A 19512-nucleotide genomic window follows, 5' to 3' on the forward strand; every position below is an offset into this window, starting at 1 on the left:
TTATCAATTAGAACGACCATAATTAAACACCATTAAGTGCAAGCAGCGGACAAAATTGTCCTTTGCTCGAGCTGCAATTGCCGGTGTCCTGCATTGTTGTGTTACGTGACATCCGAATAAGCAGTGAGTATGTTTTTTTATTCTTCTTTTCTCTAGTCCTTGACTAAAACTAAGGCATGTAAACATGATGTAAACACGACCTGACAACAACACCGCCAGCGGGACTCGAGCTTCTCGCTCATTGTAGAGAGTCATGACTCAGAGACACAATTACACAGGATAAACTTGATTTCTGCTGTATTTATGTGTAAAATGTTGCACATTCTTCATTTAAAGTAAAAAACAATGAATGATATCTCACATAGTATTATACTGTATGCATCAATAAGGCTTTCATTCAGAGATAAAGGCAGGAACAAATCTAAGTGCTTTCTCCACAAACATTTCCACTAATACATTACTTACTTCGCTTTTTGGTTGAATTTACATTGACACTTGTTGTTAAATCATTTATTTTCTAACTACGTAGTTAAAATAAGTAGTATACGTTTTAGTAATAGTTTGTGTAAAAATCAGTGTTCAGAGAAGAAGTTTTGTCGAGGTTCAGCCTTCACTCTTAACATTCACGCTCTGTTTGTCCTGAAAACCTTTTAGTGCAGTTTCACTGTTTTTACAAATTTCAAACTGTAAATTTCCCCGTTGTGGGATAAATAAAGGATTAGCTTATCTTATCTTATCTTTACAAATGGACAGATCATATATGCAGAGCTGTGGCTCTAAGGAGGTCAACAAATAAGAATATGATACTAATGATCTAGCTCCGTCTGTTCTTCTTCCACGTGGATTCATGTTCACTGGTTTTCCTCTGAGGTGTCCTCTCAGATTCCACAATTTGGTGCAGCAGCCTAGAATCTCAAACTTTGGAATCCCCCATGGTACAGTTTTAGGTCCTCTTCTTTTTTAACTTATGACCCCAGATAATCCTTGCAGTTTTAATGCTTACTGGTTGCATACTTACTCTCAACCAAATGGTCAAATTTACCGTGATGTTTCTTACAACAAATGGACTTAATTATGGCTAACAATATAAGTGCTTGATATTAGACTTATGGAATCAATACCACTTAACGGTAAGTCATCGTTCCATGTCTCTGTTTCTTTGGGTGGCACAGCAGCTAAGAGCACCTTTATTTTGTGACCCCACTGTAGAGGTATGTAAATGACATGCATGATTTGGGACATTTTTCTGTTACATGAAGACCATTGTAAGGAGTTTAATTTGCAAATTTCCGGCGAGTTTAATTTGATACACTTTCTAAATTGGATTCGATCTACTATCCTGCAGGAATGAATGAAAACATGTATCTTAATGCAGAATTTGTAGCTTCTCTTCTTTATTTGTAAATTCATAATGTGAAATTGTGTGAAAAAGGTTAATACAGTATTGCTTGAGACAATTTTACAATAAGTTTGGCAGCTGGAGGGAGCACAGCAGTGGGAAAGGAATGTTATGTGACTGTAGACTCACAGAGGTGTTACACTACATTGGCAAGGAAACCCACATAGAGGAAGTTACTGATCTGACAAAGAATTTCATGAAAAGGTCTACCTGAATAGAAGATTCATGTGAAATGTATTTAAATGCAAGTGAGAGAAAAAAGTGAGAGAAAGACAAATCAAGACAATCAAACCGGATAAAGAGTTAAAACAATGCTGTCGGCTTATACATTTAAATTAAGTCTATAGCAATATTCCTTCATAGAATATAATTAGACAATGCAATTATATATGAGGTGAACCATTATCCAAGCTTCCCAAAGGACTCCAAACTTGCAGGGTAGACACACAGCACAATTAAGGCTGCGTGGGATTTAAAGCCAGGCATATAATGTCTTTAAATATCCTATGAGGCTCAACACATAGAGAACAACATGTGTTTTAATAAGTCTGTAATGACTGCTATTGGAGTATCATTTAATACTTTGAAAAGGATGATCACTTCCTTATTACAAGGTCTTCCATGAAAGCAGAGCTGCAGCTGTGCTGTGCAGAGAGCTTACTGTGTTCTCTCTGATGCTAGCATTGCATTTCATTACTAATTCAGCTGTAGCCTTCCCAGGCATTAGTGTGATGGTAATGCAATGTGAAAAGTACTCAAAACATGGGAAAGACTCAAAAGAATGCCTGATATGCATTTATCATGAACAATGGATGGAGTCTACAGATATATCTTCAACAGCAGTGCCTTGAATAGAGAAAATCCGACTTTAGATATCATAATCGAACATTTTTTTGCGACTATGAAATTTAACTCTCCAATAAAAGCCAGCTAGCTTTTGTGCTTTCATGTTTCATCTCCCCTTGAGGGGCTCATAGCTACGATAGGAGAACAAGTCAGTGTACGGGCTTGTCACTGCCTTACTGCTCCACTCAGTCAAGTGTGCCAAAGGACTGAACACGCACACGCTCCTCTTGCTTCTCTATGATGGTAATAATTCAAATAAACATTCAGTCTCAAACAGAGGACTCTCTGAATCTGTGCAAGATGTAACACCCCCACCTACTGTTTTGACATATTATAATAGTATATCATTTTTATTCACAAAGTTCTCTGTCATTTGTTGTAACTGCCAACTTGACTGATGTGTTTAGACACTGAGCTGATGTAGAAATGGGTAAAAATCTAAACAGCTGTCATCAAAGAGCTGGCTTCAGTCCTCTTGGGACGTACGTCCAGACAATAAGAAAAGTTCTCTGGATAAATCATATTAAAATGATCTGTGTGTTTGTCCTGTACACAAGTACAAAATAAATTCTGAAAATTCCAATTATTTTTCAGAACTCTTTGATAAAAAATATTGTTACTGCAGTGACACAACAAAACTCTTTAGAGTGTAAAAAGAAACAAAAATGAAAGGCTGAAGCAGATGTTATCTTAGGAAACTGTTTTGAGATTTCTACACTTCTTTTGAAAAATGTCACAAAGGATCATTAACATGGTAATCAGGACATTTTTCAATTTTAAGACATAAACTTGCTTTCTAAACTTTATAGTGAGTATATGATGCACTCTGATAATTGAACTAAAACGTAGTACTTCTGAATTTAACTGCTGGTTTTCTCTGAACTTCCTATTTCATCAATAATAGTCATCCATTAATCATTCAACATTTAAATCAATAAGAATAATTAGTGACATTAAAGATTCCAAATTCTTCTCTGTGAAAATATCCTGAATGATAACAGCAGTCATCATGATAATCTCTGGATAATCTGAATCTTAAAACCTAGAGAGAACAGTTAGCTGGCTTCACTGAACCACAACCATATCTGTAAATGGCATCACACCGTGTGTTCAGGGATTCAAATATCACAGTGAGAATGAAATCAGAATGTTAGTCTACAATATGAACAACAATAAAATAAATATTCCAAATGTGTTTTATTCTGAAGGTCAAACTAAAAACCAGACCGTACATAAGAGACAAAATAAAAATAAATCCCATTTTTGCATCACTCTAATTGGCTTTTGCAAAGTCCAAACTGTGGCTCAGTTGGTAGAGTCGTCGCCTCTCAACCGGAAGGTCAAGGGTTTGATCCCCAGCTAGGGTGTCCTTGGGCAAGACACTTAACCCTGAATTGCTCCATCTGCTTCGGTGGTGGTGTATGAATGGGATTAGTTACTTCTGATGGATGATACTACATAGCGACCACTACCATCAGTCATCATGTCAGACTAGTCAACATGCTTATGTAATGGTGACAAAGTTATCACACTGATCGTTGTAATGTTTACCATGTTCACAATATTATCACAATACTAGCCTGCTGTGTTATCATTAGAGATGCACAGACCACTATTTTTCAGTTCCGATCCGATTCCGATACATATGACAAGATACTGAATCAGATTTTTTTTAATATAATTAATAGTGTTATTGTTGTTGTTGGTATTATGTGTAAGGATACACAAAGCTGTAGTAAACATTATGCTGGCTTCAAATACAAACAGGAAGCATCAACAACTGTAAAGTTTTCAAACTCAAAATTTTAAACTGAAGTGTAAGAATTGTACTTTTGATCACATAGAAGCAGCTGAACGTCTGAACATCTTGCTGTTGACGATTTGTGGACACTTCTCACAGTTCAGTCTGAATGTCTTTAAAACGAGACTGTGTGAGTTAAGACTGTTTAAAGTGCCAAACCATCTTTCTTTATCAGTGACGTAGATCGACTCCAATATCCGATACGGAAATTACGCTAAAATAAGACCCGATTCCGATATAAGATTGGATCGGTCCCATCTCTGGTTATCACTATTATTTGCCAGTTACATAATAGACTTGACAAAACCAGAACAAAGAACATTTTTGCCGGTTCCATGAGTTTTCGTGGATAACTGAAAACTTCACATAAACCCAAAAATCTCAACCTAGTGGTGGCACCAAAGAAGAAGTAACAGGACCATTCATCATTATGCTTGTCTGTACATTGCCTTACTACTTTCTTTTCTATTAACTCATTAAACATTAAAGTCTGAGTTAATAGGAAAAAAAGTAGTTTTTGTGATTGATCGCTGTTTTTTTTTTTTGGGGGGGGGGGGGGGGCTTTTTGGGCCTTTAATGGAGAGATAGGACGGTGGATATAGTTGGAAACCAGGGAGAGAGAGTGGGGAATAACATGCGAGAAAGAAGCCACAGGTTGGATTTGATTGGAGCCGCCTCCATACACTAACCACTGCGCCACCAGTGACCCGATTGATCTCTGTTTTATTTAGACATTAAAACAACGCTGGAAGTCTGCCTATTACACGTCCAACAAACACAAGTGTTATAAACAAGCACTGAGGTGATAATGACTAAGTCAAAACACCACATTGACATCGCACAAACAAAAACAAGCGGTCAGCTCGATATATTCTCCACACACAGAATTATTGTTGCATGAGATCTTGACTTAGATGAGGTTACCTTTTCATCATCTTCAGAGAAGAGTCGTCCACTTGAAGACTTGTTGATGGCCTGAGCAACTCCAATGATCTCGCCATCACTGTTGCGAATGGGCATGCAGAGGAGGGACTTGGTTTTGTACCCTGTCAGCTTGTCGATTTCATCACTGAACCGGCGATCCTACAGGCCCCAGGGACAGCACATAAAGGAGAGTGAATGTAAGCACTTGTTGCAAGAAGAAATGTAACTTTATTTCACTGTCAAATTAAAGTGCAGTGAAATGTATTTGAAATGTAAAGAGTTAACAAGCAAACATCAAACGAGTCTTAAATGCAGGTGGTGCTATAGACCAGGGGTTCGCAAAGTAGGGGTCGGGATCCCCTGGGGGTCGCAAGACCATGAGAGGTGGGTCGCGACTCAACACATGTATATGAAAAATTACTTAAAATTGCATATTTTACCCATTATTGTGAACATATATACAAATTTTTTTTTTATTTCTATAGACAACTGCAAAAAACTGAAATGGTCTGCTTACACCTTTTGTGGCATCTTAAAGCAATTTGATATCTATATTTATTCATTTATTGCTGTCTCAAAATAAAGGTAAACAAAGTAAACCAGCAAAAACAACCAATAAGTGTTTTGACACGAGCTCTGTCCAGCACACTGTCACTGCTGCTGTCCATGCTCTAGGCTCTGTTCCACAGTTTGATTGATGATCAATCACCTGTGACAGATTGAATGACACACTGAAAGAAAACGACCTGTCTCCCTGCGTGTCTGGCTCTCTTTTCTCTCTTCCTGTGACTCATGCAAATGCACACCAACATGCATACACAAAGAAGAGCAGGCACCTGATATGCGTCAGGAATGTTCACTGTCTCTCCGTGTTCAGCCACATATCCTATGATGCCTTTACCCCATGGCACTTGCACTTCATCTGAATTCATGGAGGGTAAAACTGTGGTGCCCGCGTGCACATCAAAGAATTTGGACACAAGTGTCTGCTTGTTTCCGGTTCCCTCCACTAAAAACAAGGAGCACCGGTCTGCATCCACCATAATACAAACAAACACAAGGATTTTGTAACTAAGACTCGTTAGATCCAAGTCGTTCGATATGTCTTTCACAAGCTCCAGGAAAAAGGCTCTCTCGTTGTGTTCTTTGAGGTAATATTTAAAATCCACGGCTGTGGACGGGTACTGGGGGATGTTGACTCTGGACTCCAGCAGTGCGCTCAGTATGTGCGCAGTGGTCGGGGGCAGAGAGCTCGCTTTCCTCAGCAGGGCTCTCCTCCTCATGCTGGTCAGGGGCTCCTGTGCCCTGGAGTTCACATGTTCATCGTATGTCCTGTTCACATTAATGGCCTTTGATCTGGCGAAAGTTTTGCGCAGCTCCCTCTGCGAGGCTCTCCTCTGCAGACCGTCACATTTGCTCGCCCAGCTGTCCTTGTGCGCACTGTTCTTCTCCTCTCTCGGCTCGGTGGGAGCTGCAGCCGCCGGACTTTTGCACGCCTGGTGATTCTTGAGCCATTTCTCCACCATGCTATATTTCCCCTTTCTGTTCAGGTAGTCCTCGAATAACTCGGGATGAGAGTCCAGAAAAGTTTCCACGTCAGAAAACACCATATTTGGCACTGCCATGTCTGTTCTTTATATGGTCCTCAGCGAACCAAATCCATGAAGTCGCGCAGAGAAATGTCATCTATGAGGTTTTACTTTGTTTTAAATTAGAGAATAATTGAATAACTTCCAAATTACATGAAAATGGAAACACCCCTGGAGCCCTGGCTTCATATCCAGTTTACGCTCTGTGAGGAGCGCGATGGAGACTCCCCTTTGCGCACCAGGATAATCCTCCACAGCATCTCCTCACCGCTCACTTCATGTAAGAACATTATACATCAAATCAATTTAATAAAGAAAATTAGTCCTCACGAAGACTATCACGGGCTATGGAAATCTCACCGAGAACCGCTACCGAGCACCGCCGTCGTTTGGGTCTTCTTGTGTGCAAATGATGCTGGCTGTGGTTGGCTCGGAACCTCTGACGCTCGCATCGTCACACAGACAGGAGCTCCGGGTTGTTCAGCAGTCAGCCCTCTGGACGTTTGAACCGTTTGCCCTCCTTACAGAGGCTCCAAGCATTATGATAATGATGATGCTGAAGAAGAGGGTAACTTAGATACAATCAATCATCTGATCTTGAAAAATATAAACTAATAAAAACATAAATGGCATATAAATATGTTGAAAAGGGGGATTACAGAGGTGATAGTTGAATGTTGATCATCACTCTCAGCAATAATTTAGTGCTTCCCTAGATTTATAAGGGTAAAGAAAACAACATGCGTATGAATTATAATAAAACGAGATGATGCCTTATAATGAATTCCAGTGCATCCCTGATACAGCTTTGGTGGTGGTGCTCGCTGACAAGAGTAATCAAGGTGAGTGTCGCCTAAAGAAAACGTGTGTCAAAGCATATTTGACAGATTCTGCAACTCGACAATTCATCTGTTTCACAGCCCCCTCCTCCTTAAACTTTGGCTTCTGCAGCGGTTGGTCTGTATCATTTAATTACGCAACAGCGACTTTTATTGGCAGAGAGATGTCAGAAAATCAAATTCCTTTATACAATAGTATTAGTGACTAACTGCAGGTGAGACATTTGAACGCTAGATGGAGTCATACACCACAAATTGCAAACTGGTGAATCACACAGATAGTGTATCTTACCTTCAGTCTCTTATCATGAACAACCTTTGTCCAATGGTCTCTTATAATCAAACCAGCACTTCATGATTTGGAAAAAGTGAGTAGCCTATGTCACAAGCACTGAGTTAAAAGTCCTTTAGGTTACAGAGCAATGCTATTCAATTGAAAAACACCAGAAAACCAATGCCATATGGTCGTATAATATTCTGTTGCATTCACTTAACTGTCAACAACTGCACTTCATCTCTCCTGCTTTGAGGCCAAGAAACATGAGTTTAACAATAATAACAAAAACATTATAAAATCATAGCTCTGATAGGATGGTCCAGACCATCTGCGGTCATAACCAATAAAAAAAAGCCTACAGAACATTTTCCCTGCTTGGAAAACAAGACACTGGAGAAAAAAAATAGACATTTAGTGTCCGATTTATTAAAATCGCATAATAAAAGACTGTTGAGGTAACATCAAAATTTGATGCAGAAAAGGCATATTCATTTATAGAACAATTATTAAGACATCTTGAGCATTAGCCAAAAAAACATCTGAGAAAAATACTGGATGACAGTTTATCAACAAAAATACAAACAGCTTTCAGTCTCTACATTCTGAATACACAGTATATTGTTTAATAATTTATTTTAGAAAAGTAACCTGACAAAACCAGGGGATATCATGTATTCCACCACACAAGGAGGATCAAATCAGAAACAGAGATACAGCTGTGACAAACATATCATACCAACACCACTCAGATTTGTTGCCCTTCTGCCTGATTTGGAATCGAGGATGAGCAGATGACCTCTTGAGCAGTTTGATGGACACAAAGTTTTTTTATGAAGTTGCAGATTTAAGGTAAGCTATGAGGTCAGTCCGTTCATTCTTCTTCTTGATGCCAGCAAAGATCATCTTTGTTCCTGGAATGTATTTCTTTGGGTTCTCCAGATAGACCATTAGGGTGTCCTCATTCCAAGTAATACCTAGAAAATAAGTGAGCAGAAACAGTTGGGTACAATGTTTATTCCTTACAGCATAATGTTCACATACTGTAGAATAAGGTTTTAAGTATTCACCTTTGCTTTTGTTGGCATCAGTGTAGGAGAAACCCTCTGCCTGGCCAGTTTTGCGTCCAAATAGACCCCAAAGGTTCGGCCCAACCTTGTGCTTTCCGCCGTTCTCCACAGTATGGCACTGGGCACACTTCTGGACGAACGCCTTCTTACCCTTGGCAATGTCTCCAGGCATGGTTTCTACTGAGAAAAGATACACACACAAGAAATTAAAACAAGATTATCACAGTTTAGTGCGTTATTAGCTCAAAAGTATTTTAAATTGTAAAAAGATTACCTTAATAATTTTGGTTAAAATTGCACTTTGTTGGTAACTTTTTTTTTTTACTGCTTTCGATTAAAAGAAAGGTGGTGCTATACCCTCATTTAGCCACAAGGGGGATTCACTTTTATGTTGCGCAACCAATATGGCGACAGGGGCATTGTTACAAAACTGACTCACGGATACTTTTATCATCAGAATTTATGACATTAAAAGGCCATTAAAGCCTTTAAACGTTAATTACGTAAAGACATATTTGACAGGCCTAATGCCAAAAAAATCTAACATGCCGCCACATGACACAAGAACGATGTGTGATATAGAAAAGTCTAAAAAAAGAAGTTAGATCTTAGCTTTGAAAACATTTCTGAAACCTCTAAATCCAGTCAGTTGGATCAACATGACTGAAGCATATTATCAGGAAACAGTGAGACACAAGCAGTAGGGCTAGACCACGTTGCTCAGAGGGAACCGGCAAAGACAGGCTCAAGTAATGTGGAAATATCCTACACTACAACCAACGATTGGAAAAGATTCATATATGACTGATAGACGTCTTACCTCTTCTTGGTTTGTGTTTAACCGACTTCTAGATACTTTATTCCTCTGCTTTCGTCCTCTTGCCGGCTCAGTCACGACAGATGCTTCCTCCTCGTAAAGTTAGGCTACTCCCGCTGAAACGTCATCAGTCAGCTGATCTGTTTCATCACCCTCGTAACGACCTTAGGTTACGACCATAGACTGTATGTTACGACAGACACTTATTCAGTGACTTCTGTTACCATATTTGATGCAGGCTCATGACTGTGTGTTTCTGGTGGTACCAATACCATTGACAAATACGATTAGTCACATACAACGTAAACAGGGCATAATAAGTCATACTTCCCCTGTTATCAGACAACAGAAGATTATGTTAATGCCTTTCGTAAATTGTGATTCTATTAATGATTAACCAGTGAAGGGGTTTACACACTCCAGACTTCTCTCTGATCTTAACTTGAGATAGTCTGGATTGTCACATAGGCCTAGATATTACTGGAAACCCAAAGAAAATGGCCGTAGCCAGGTTAATGTAGGCTACACTATGGGGACTATGTGGGTTAAATCCAAATTTAGCAACTAGTTTACGGGCCCTATCTAGACTGAAATTCCTTCCATATGTGCCTCTGTCTCTGCCATTTTACCCAATCTCTGATTGATTTCCTCTCTGTTTTGTGAGAGCCAACCACACCCTCTCCTTTAAACACCTATGCCCATTATTATTTATATTATTATATTATTATTATTATTATTATGAATTATTATAAAACTCCATGGTTAATGTATGCTATCTACTTCCATGCAGTATTGTTAAATAAGTACTCCACATGGTTGTAATGATGACATTAACAACGACCGCTAGCCCTTGCTTAGTAGTTGAGTTTTATCAGTGATCAAAGCTAAATTGTCCTGAAGGCCACCTGGACACTTAGATTTTGTTTTATTATTCAAACTAAGATGAAACACAACGTTTAAGCTTTATTAAGGCCCATGGTATCAGCTGGGGAACAAATTTCAACCACACCCACATGCACACTCCTGCACGGTCTGATGGAGGACTCATCAAAGGCTTGAACAACTGACAGACAGACAGACAGACAGACAGACAGACAGACAGACAGACATACATACATACAGACAGACAGACACACAGACAGACAGACTGACAGACAGACACACAGACACAAAGACAGACAGACAGACAGACAGACACACAGACAGACAGACATACAGACAGACTGACAGACACACAGACAGACAGACAGACAGACAGACAGACAGACAGACAGACAGACAGACATACAGACAGACAGACAGACAGACAGACAGACAGACAGACAGACAGACAGACAGACAGACAGACAGACAGACAGACTGACAGACACACAGACACACAGACAGACAGACAGACACACAGACACACAGACAGACAGACAGACACACAGACAGACAGACATACAGACAGACAGACAGACAGACACACAGACAGACAGACTGACAGACAGACAGACAGACAGACAGACACACAGACAGACAGACTGACAGACAGACACACAGACACAAAGACAGACAGACAGACAGACAGACACACAGACAGACAGACATACAGACAGACTGACAGACACACAGACAGACAGACAGACAGACAGACAGACAGACAGACAGACAGACAGACATACATACAGACAGACTGACAGACACACAGACAGACAGACAGACACACAGACACACAGACAGACAGACAGACACACAGACAGACAGACATACAGACAGACTGACAGACACACAGACACACAGACAGACAGACAGACAGACACACAGACACACAGACACACAGACAGAGGGCATTATGGGAATCTTATGAGTATATTATGTCCACCAGTTGAAAGCTTGATTTTAGTTTTGAGGTAAAAAATTAAGATATATAAAGCTGGATAGAACTCTACATGTTATATTTAAATATTAGCTTTTGATTTGTAACTTTTACCTCTAATTTCACTGAGGCTACATATCGTTTAATGGTTATAATCATGCCTAAAAGAGATCTACTGGCTGAAGGGCTGAAGTCCAACCTTTAGGAAAAGGTAGCCTATGCCTTTTTTTTTTTTTTAACTTTTCTAATAAGGCTACTACCTCTTTAAGTAATTTTATTTAATTAGGTTTTTCTTTGTATATTGTCCACAAACATTATTTTGTTGGGATGATTTTTTTTTTCTGAGCCTGACATGCGCAGTAAATTGAGTAACCTAATCCTATTTTTTGGTGTAACATGCCACTATGCACTGCACTACCTATATAAACTGCATGCTGTACCGTAAATATAGATGAATGCTTGTCAACAAATTATTGTTTTGTCTTTCTGCCTATTCTATAGCATACACTGCATATAAATATGCGTTATAATGTTATTTTAGATGTGTTATTACATTTTAAGTACATGACTTTATCAAAATGATTAGCCACTCCGAGTCCGTTTTTCCAGTACCATATTTCCGTGTTTTGTGAGCAGCCGCGGACCGGCACCGTTTGATCCATCCCTGAGATTTCTTCCCGCTCAAAGCCGATCTTGCTGCAGGGAGGAGCGACCGGAGTGCAGTTGAGCTGAGCATCACAGCCTGCATTCAAGGAAACGGGCAAGCACAGCACTTTTTTTTTTACTTTACACAGTGTTCTTGCCTCCTAAAAGCAACAATTTTTAATAAGGAGAAGTACATACATTCATCGTGGACCATTTAATGGAGGCAGTTTATCTTTGAGCAGCTGGGAATCTCTGCCCAGTCAAGGGAGACCCCCCTCAATTGTTTCTGCGCCAAGAACTGTAAAGACATGGTCATTACATCGCATATGTGGTAAGTCAATGCGCCTTTCTCTGTTTTTTAATCCAACCTTAGTGTCACGATAATAGAGAAAACCTCCATGTCATTGTAATGTTATGTTGAGGTTAGCTGCACTACTCTGTGTTCACACGGAGTCCCCAGCATCCTTTTGTATTTGCATCCTGAGTGAATCACCGAGGACCAGTCAGACATTTCCACCTCCTAGCCACCGCTGCTTTAGCTAGCTGCTGCTAATCTGACTAACAGGGATAAGATGTCCATGTCACTATTCATCAAAACATACATGTTCCGACATCACTGAGGGCATTGTAATGACACGGGACACCTAAAACATGGATGCTGTGGTGGAGAGGCAGCTAACTCTTTAACTGACTTTGATGATGTAAACGTAATGCGTCACTGACATTTTCACCTTTCTAACTGAGCTCCATGTCTTCTTCTACGGTCCCATTAGACAGCTGTCCTTTGATTTATTACAATATTATTGATGATTATGGTATCGATTTATTATCGTCTATATCGCTCTTATTATGCTTCCAGTGTTGAGATGCTAACTAATTGAAAGTTAGCCAACTTCTCTCACTCAGCCGAATTGCTCCACAATAACACTCAGCCTCTTTAACTGAAGGTCAGCCCGTGACTTTGCAGTTGTTTAAAATATACCAGAATTTCATAAATTAAAGTACAGGAGAGGGGATTGTGCATTTATTGGTCTCAATGCTTTCTAGATGCAGGTGATCCCCGGTGATGATTTATCTTCTGATTTAGTTCTGGGGTGGCCTGAAGATGCAGAAGGTGTCCCAGACAGTCCCCATTAGATGACGTCTTTCAGAGCTTATTGTGCCTTTAAACTTTGATAAAGACATAATGGTAAACTTTACTGAGATGCACACACTATTTGATTCAGACTGTCTTCATTTGAGGAGTGAAGCAGATTATTGTTGTGGTTTATTTTTGTTGTTTCCCCTTTTCTTTATTAGCTTATGTTACCATACAAAGTTAAGAAAATATATCTAATTCCAGGCAATAGATGACCGGAACAGAGCAAATATTCAGTGCCAACTTTCAGCTCTTGACAGTGCCCAATATGGGCACAAGACAGTGAGTACTGAAAAAGTATTGCAGTGTGAAACCCAGCTCTACCTAGATGATGTAATATGTGTGGCGTAGGATAAACTGGCTCTGTCCAGTTCATGTTGTTGTAGTAAAAAAAGAGAAACAGTCCTGCTTTTAAGAGATGTGCTGCTTTCTGCTCTCAGATGTCACACACATGCATTCAGCTTGCTGTCGTACACCCAGGTATATGGTCAAAACAGCGCAGTGCTGATCGATATGCATTATCAGTCAGTTGTAAATTCAGACAGTTGTTGTCCTTGAAGAGCCTGTAATACAATCTTGGGATAACATGAGTCTGCTTTTGTTGGGCCCCCTTTAATTATGCAACAGAGAGGGGAGAACAGCAAACCTGGTTCCCTGTAGAGTGCTGGTCGATAATGTGATGTTGTGGGGGACTTGGATGTGAAGACAACATAAACATAAATGTCTTTCCTCTTCTATTAAGGCCCAGTAACCACCACGCTTCATCGTATTACAAGATTGTGATGAGTGAAGCCAATTATGTTGTAGCTCTGTGGTTAATGTGCACTAGCATCAGATAATATCACAATAGAATTGAATTGATTCATGATTGTTTCTTTGTGTTTGTTTGGCTCTGGGTCTCGCACTACGGCTTGACATATTGGGTGTCTAAATCTCAAGTTTATTTCCCTCATCCCTCAGATCTCTCAGAGCAGCGCGCACAGATAGAGGGATTACTGCGGTCCTCTAGACAGCTCTGCACTGCTCTTCCTCGTCCCAGGTCTGGACAGATGATAGTCACTGCTGCATTCGTGATACTGTTGATTCCCTGTGGGACTAATTTGACTTTTCACTCGCCATTGGCCGCTAAGGTCAAAGCACATGTTCGGCAACAAAAAGCCCCAAAGCCTGTTGGAATTCGCATCTTGTTCAAAGGCATTTCAGCAGAGCAGATTGTTGTTATTACAGGTGACTGCACCTGAAGCATGTGGCTGGTACTGTGCCAACCTGCTTAAACTTCACTAAGGTCCTCACAACTTTATCCTTTTAGTAGCAAGGAGTCATGAAAGTTTAATAACTCACTTGATCTCAGGGACTAAAACAAAATGTTGGACGATAAGTGCTGAAATATGAACTTAAAGATCAGAAATATATCTCAGTATCTTATTTGTTAAGTTCTCTAAAGGCACACAATTTATTAAATATTTAAACACATTTAACTCACGGTTTATGAAGGTGTTTAAATGTACTGCCAGTGCTTTGTTTACAACATTATGATTACAGTCAACAGTATGCAATAACACCCATAATGCTAAAGCTTTTCATGTGCTCAGTTGATGCTCTGAAACAGAGCAAAACTTTGACATTTTATTACATTTACTTAACTGCCGAATCAGTCAACCGCAGCCGCCATATCAAAGACTGGTTGTCATTTCAGACTAAAGCTACAACTCAGGATTATTTCTTACAACAAATTTATCAAAGTGAAAAATGCCATTTGCAATGTTTTATTTGACCATCAGTCGACGCTCCAAATATAATATATATATATAGATATATATATCTATATATATATAGATATATATATATAACGCCGTCAAATCAGTCTTAAAGATAAAGATAAACTTTATTGATCCCCCATGGGGGAAATTTTTGCGTTACAACAGCTCAAGAAAACAGGAAACAGGAATATAATTATTGAAAATAACAAGAAGTTAAAAATCAAACATATGTACATCAGTTAAATAAAGGGAGAAAAAATACAACAATAGATTATTACAAGGTATGTACACTTCCACTTGTGGAAAGAGTTATTGTTATTAAAATTAAACTGGAACCAGCAAATTTTGGGAGGAGAAATAGTGAAAGGAAGTGGAAGTGTTTACCTTCTAATGTAGAACTTTCATTGACAATCAAGGCTCCACCCAACTGAAAGCTAAACAGCTATGAGGAAATAAGGCAGCAGTTAAACTTATTTACATTTTATGGCTTGTTAGTTTATCGAGTAATTGGTCCTAATAAACTCTTTTAGGCTAAGTGACAGCGGCTGCAGCCACAAGATCTTCAGTGATGTAAACAAATAGCAGAATAAAGCATTTATGCCATTAAGTTATCACTGCAAGATTCTTTTTAGTTTCTTAGTAATAAAGGTCTCTGAACTGAGTTAAGCTAACCGATTAGCTACATTGATTCCTGTTTACCTAATCACAAATAATTTACTTAGTACGTTTTAGTTTGAATGAACATGTGGCCCTGGATCTTAAATATTTGTCAAGAAATTCATTCTAAGATTATACTCAGTTGGCACAGTTTAGAGTCCTCCCCCCCTAAAATGTGTCTTTGGTGTTTTTTTTAATCATAGCTCAGGTTCAGTTAAAACCTTTTCCCCAACTCCTGTTGCTTTTCTGGAGCATGAAGTGATTCAGACTGATCTCATGTTGTGTGTGTGATTGAGCTGAGGGAGCATTTTGGTGTGAGCGTGAGAGATTGGAAAGGGAAGTGAAACTGTTTTCTTGCTTATGCAGACCTTTCATGAACATGGAATTGTTATGAGGAAATTAAGCAGAGGGGTTGGCTCATTTCCATTAAAGATTCTTTGTAATTTGTAATGCCTCAGCAAAAACACACAAACGCATGTTGCCAAAATGCTGTTTAGATAGTTAATTCACATTGTGTAGTGAGGAGCATTTTACAACCCTTCCATTATCATAGAGCAGAAGATACTCAGGTGTGTAATGATGAGGCCAGTATGTGTCAAATGCAACAGTGTTGTGCAATAATCCCAGAGTGGTTTGTTGCAGTACCACTACCACGGTTACGTACCACACTTCCCCAAATATTCTCATACAATATTTAACACTTAACTCACTGCTAGAGAAGCGTTCACAACAATAGAAGCTGCATTATAAAGTTGATATTCCTGCTATCTCCTGCTCATCTTTTTGATGTATTAGCAGTTTGAATTAGAGTTCAATCATATTAGATCAAGTCTTAGCTGGTGGTTCATTACAGGTGTCAGATATAAATGCAAAAAGATATTTAACGTTTCTGTTCTTTGGCTGAGTAACTCAGTTTGATGGTAACAGCAGCTTTAAGCATAATTGAAGTAGTGACTGTTCGAGTAGTTAAAGTTTTTTACATTTTTCTCCAACTTGTGGCATTAAAAGAATGTCTGCAGAACAGGCACTTCCTGTGACTTTCACAAACCACTGCGATTGTGCCTTCATGTAACTGAAGGCTGCTCTTTGTTCAGCTGCATTTTCTAACAGCCCACCCTATTTTAAATATCTGAACCCCAGACAAAATAAAGTTGTTTCAATAGAAAATACTGTTAATTATGTTCTTGATTTCATGCATAATGGCTGTGTTTATGTTTGTAAGTCTGATGAAGTTAAATCTACTGGTTATATTGTTGAATTCATTGTACATCATGTTTAGAGTAATCTGCTGACTGGAGTAGAAGGTGAATGCTCAGATTTGTTTTCTATTGCTTTTGCATGAATCGTCTCACTAAACTTTCTTTGAGATCCAAACTGTCTTTTAAAAAAGCTCCTCATCGAGGCCTTTTCAGTCTTCATGGGACATGTCCTTGAAGATCACACAAATAGAATAAAAACAGCACTTAGAAGAGTAATCATGAAATAGCAGTAAAACAATATGCGATAGCAATACAAGGGGAAAAAACAAAACAAGCAAAGCCAATAAATAGCAGCATTTTTTATTGCTGTTTTCTGTATCTTAGCTCCGTCCATCACCCTTGTTTATTGAAAAGTGTATGATCTTAAACTTATTGTTACAGGATAGAATCACAGACCTTACTGCTTAGATACTGTATGTTATTTTACATTGTGTAGCAAACACACATCACAGTCTAGTAAACTTGAGATGTTGACCAGGTGTTTAAGAAGTACAGTCGTGCATACATGGCAGCACCTGCCAGGTCTCCCTGCTTAAAGGACTATAATCACGGTGACAGGATTTAGAAGATTAAGCGCATGACTAATCAGATCCTGATCAGACGTTCCCCAACAAGGTAACAAGCTCTTACAACGCTTCTGTCTTTCTAAATGGGTCTTCAACAGACACTCAGGCACTTTGATGCATTTTCTATCAGAAGTTCGGTGTAGCTGGAATATGCTCAGCATCACTGTTTATGCTAGAAAACCTTTGCATTGTGTATGTCAGTGAGCTCTTACATCAAGAGTTATATTGGGAAAAAAGAAAGCACCAATTTGGTCAGTAAATGATTACTGTAGTTACTAGAAGTTAGAAATGACTGGGTACTGGTTACTGGGTTTTAATCTGTTGGATGGACCAAATAAGACACTTTATGAAGTCACTTTTGTGGGTCGCAAACACCAACGTGATTATTCTTGGTGGTTGAATCATTTTTTTTGATAAACTGAGAAAATATCATCAGATTAATCTGCAGTTCCAGTCGTAAAAAATGTTTCAATTGAGTTTTAAAGCATGTACATTTGGGTGGTTGTGGATCAGTGGTAGAGATGGTCGTCTCTCAACTGGAAGCCTGGGGGTTTGATCTCCAGCTCCTGCATTGCACTTACTTGTCAAAGTGTCCTTGGGCAAGACACTGAACCCCGAAATACTTCCACTGCATTACCCATAGCGTCCTCAACCATCAGTGTGTGAATGTGATGTGAATGAGTGAATCTGACCTGTAGTGTAAGAGCAGCTTTGAGAAGTGTAGAAGACTAGAAAAGCGGCATACAAGTCCATGTCCGCTTATCATTTACATGGATTCAGCATTTTATTTGCAGCAGCTTTGAATCTGTTTAAGCCTCCTCTTCATGTTCTGATTCATGTCTTGTTATATCTTGAATTTACAGTTAATATGCCTGAAGGACAACAACGTCTGTCTTACTAACTAGCTCCAACAGTATTATTAAAACAGTCAATTTTGCACTCAAGCACTCCCTCTCTTCTGCTTCCTTATTAGGTCAAGGAGAGCAGATCTATTAGATAGGCTAAGTGGAATACTCTATCTGAATGGACTTAGTGCCTTGTTTTACAGAAGCTTAGACTGTGGTTGCCTTAAAACAGGGCAGGGATGATGACATTGTAAAAAGATCTGAATTATAGATTATAGTGTGTTAGTGTACTGAACAGTTGCATGTGAGAGTGCACACTGCTGAAGCGTGCAGAGGTGCACAGGGGACGGGGAGTTCCCCTGACACACATCCTGAAAACCATAGGAGGCTCCAGAGCTGTTTACAATGCTAAATCATACAGGCGGACTACAGTCTGTGACCATCATGTGTCTGGATAATCCTGCACTGCCTACTGAGATTTGTCTTGGCTTCATTATGGTGCCACAATTGTACTACTGCTACTACTACTACTACTACTACAATTACTACTACTTCTACTACTGCTTAAATTTATGATGACAAAAATAATAATATGCCAGAGATTATGTGGAATTTAGATTTCACAATACTGTGTCAGGGTTTGGGAATTGATATTCTCTGTGAATTTAGTAACAACAACTAAATGCAACTAACAGTTAATAATATTCTCTTTTAATTCAGGTGATGATAAATCAATTCAGAATGTCAGAGTAAGTGTCCACTTTGATAATGCTTTCCTAGAGCCTGAGATAACGTCTTTAAAGCTCTGTTTTTTCTTCTGAAAAACAGTCAAACATCAAAAGATAATTTTGACATCACAAAAGACCTAAAAATGCCACAAATCCTAAAATCTATGAAACTATAACCAGGATGTGTTCACCATTTTTGACAAAGTGTAAACAATGTATTGATAGTACAAAAAGTAGATTGGCATACATTTTATATTTATTGCTTATTTGAAGAAATATTTTTATGATGTATTTTTATATCAAAAATATTTTTTTTTAAATGAACTAAATGGAGCGGCTGGAGCTGCTGGAAATAGTTGGGCTACTGCAGTATCATGTGCGGCACAATAATCTTTTGTGGTGGAGTTTAATAATCCACACCAGGCCAACAATGTTTTCTTCCATCTATGATTTGTTTTGGAGCTGCTGTTAATATATTTCTCTGGTTCTGTCACATT

The 19512-nt window shown here is 38.9% G+C and overlaps 3 protein-coding genes across 4 annotated transcripts in view; 1 reads left to right on the forward strand and 2 right to left on the reverse strand.

Annotated features, from left to right (window-relative positions):
- Positions 1 to 6941, reverse strand: part of pde11a (phosphodiesterase 11a) — a 50116-nt gene extending 43175 nt beyond the window's left edge. Inside the window, exons 1-2 of the mRNA XM_061054505.1 lie at positions 5807 to 6941; positions 4971 to 5129 (exon numbers count right to left, since the gene is read on the reverse strand). Coding sequence (XP_060910488.1) covers positions 4971 to 5129; positions 5807 to 6595 — 948 coding nt within the window. The 5' untranslated portion in view covers positions 6596 to 6941. The remainder of the gene's footprint in view (positions 1 to 4970; positions 5130 to 5806) is intronic.
- Positions 6942 to 8081: 1140 nt separating this feature from the next.
- On the reverse strand, positions 8082 to 9688 carry LOC132987440 (cytochrome c-b). The gene is made up of 3 exons (XM_061054506.1): positions 9563 to 9688; positions 8743 to 8918; positions 8082 to 8649 (listed from the first exon to the last, which is right to left on the reverse strand). The coding sequence occupies exons 2-3, from the start codon at positions 8912 to 8914 to the stop codon at positions 8504 to 8506; spliced, it is 318 nt and encodes a 105-aa protein (XP_060910489.1). The 5' UTR covers positions 8915 to 8918; positions 9563 to 9688; the 3' UTR covers positions 8082 to 8503.
- A 2421-nt stretch (positions 9689 to 12109) lies between these two features.
- The window catches only part of osbpl6 (oxysterol binding protein-like 6), a 42086-nt gene continuing 34683 nt past the window's right edge, over positions 12110 to 19512 (forward strand). For both annotated transcript variants that reach the window (XM_061054507.1, XM_061054508.1), the window contains exon 1: positions 12110 to 12393. The gene's annotated coding sequence lies outside the window, so the exon portion shown is untranslated. The remainder of the gene's footprint in view (positions 12394 to 19512) is intronic.

This window comes from Labrus mixtus, chromosome 13 (assembly GCF_963584025.1).
Source record: "Labrus mixtus chromosome 13, fLabMix1.1, whole genome shotgun sequence".
NCBI lineage: Eukaryota > Metazoa > Chordata > Actinopteri > Labriformes > Labridae > Labrus > Labrus mixtus.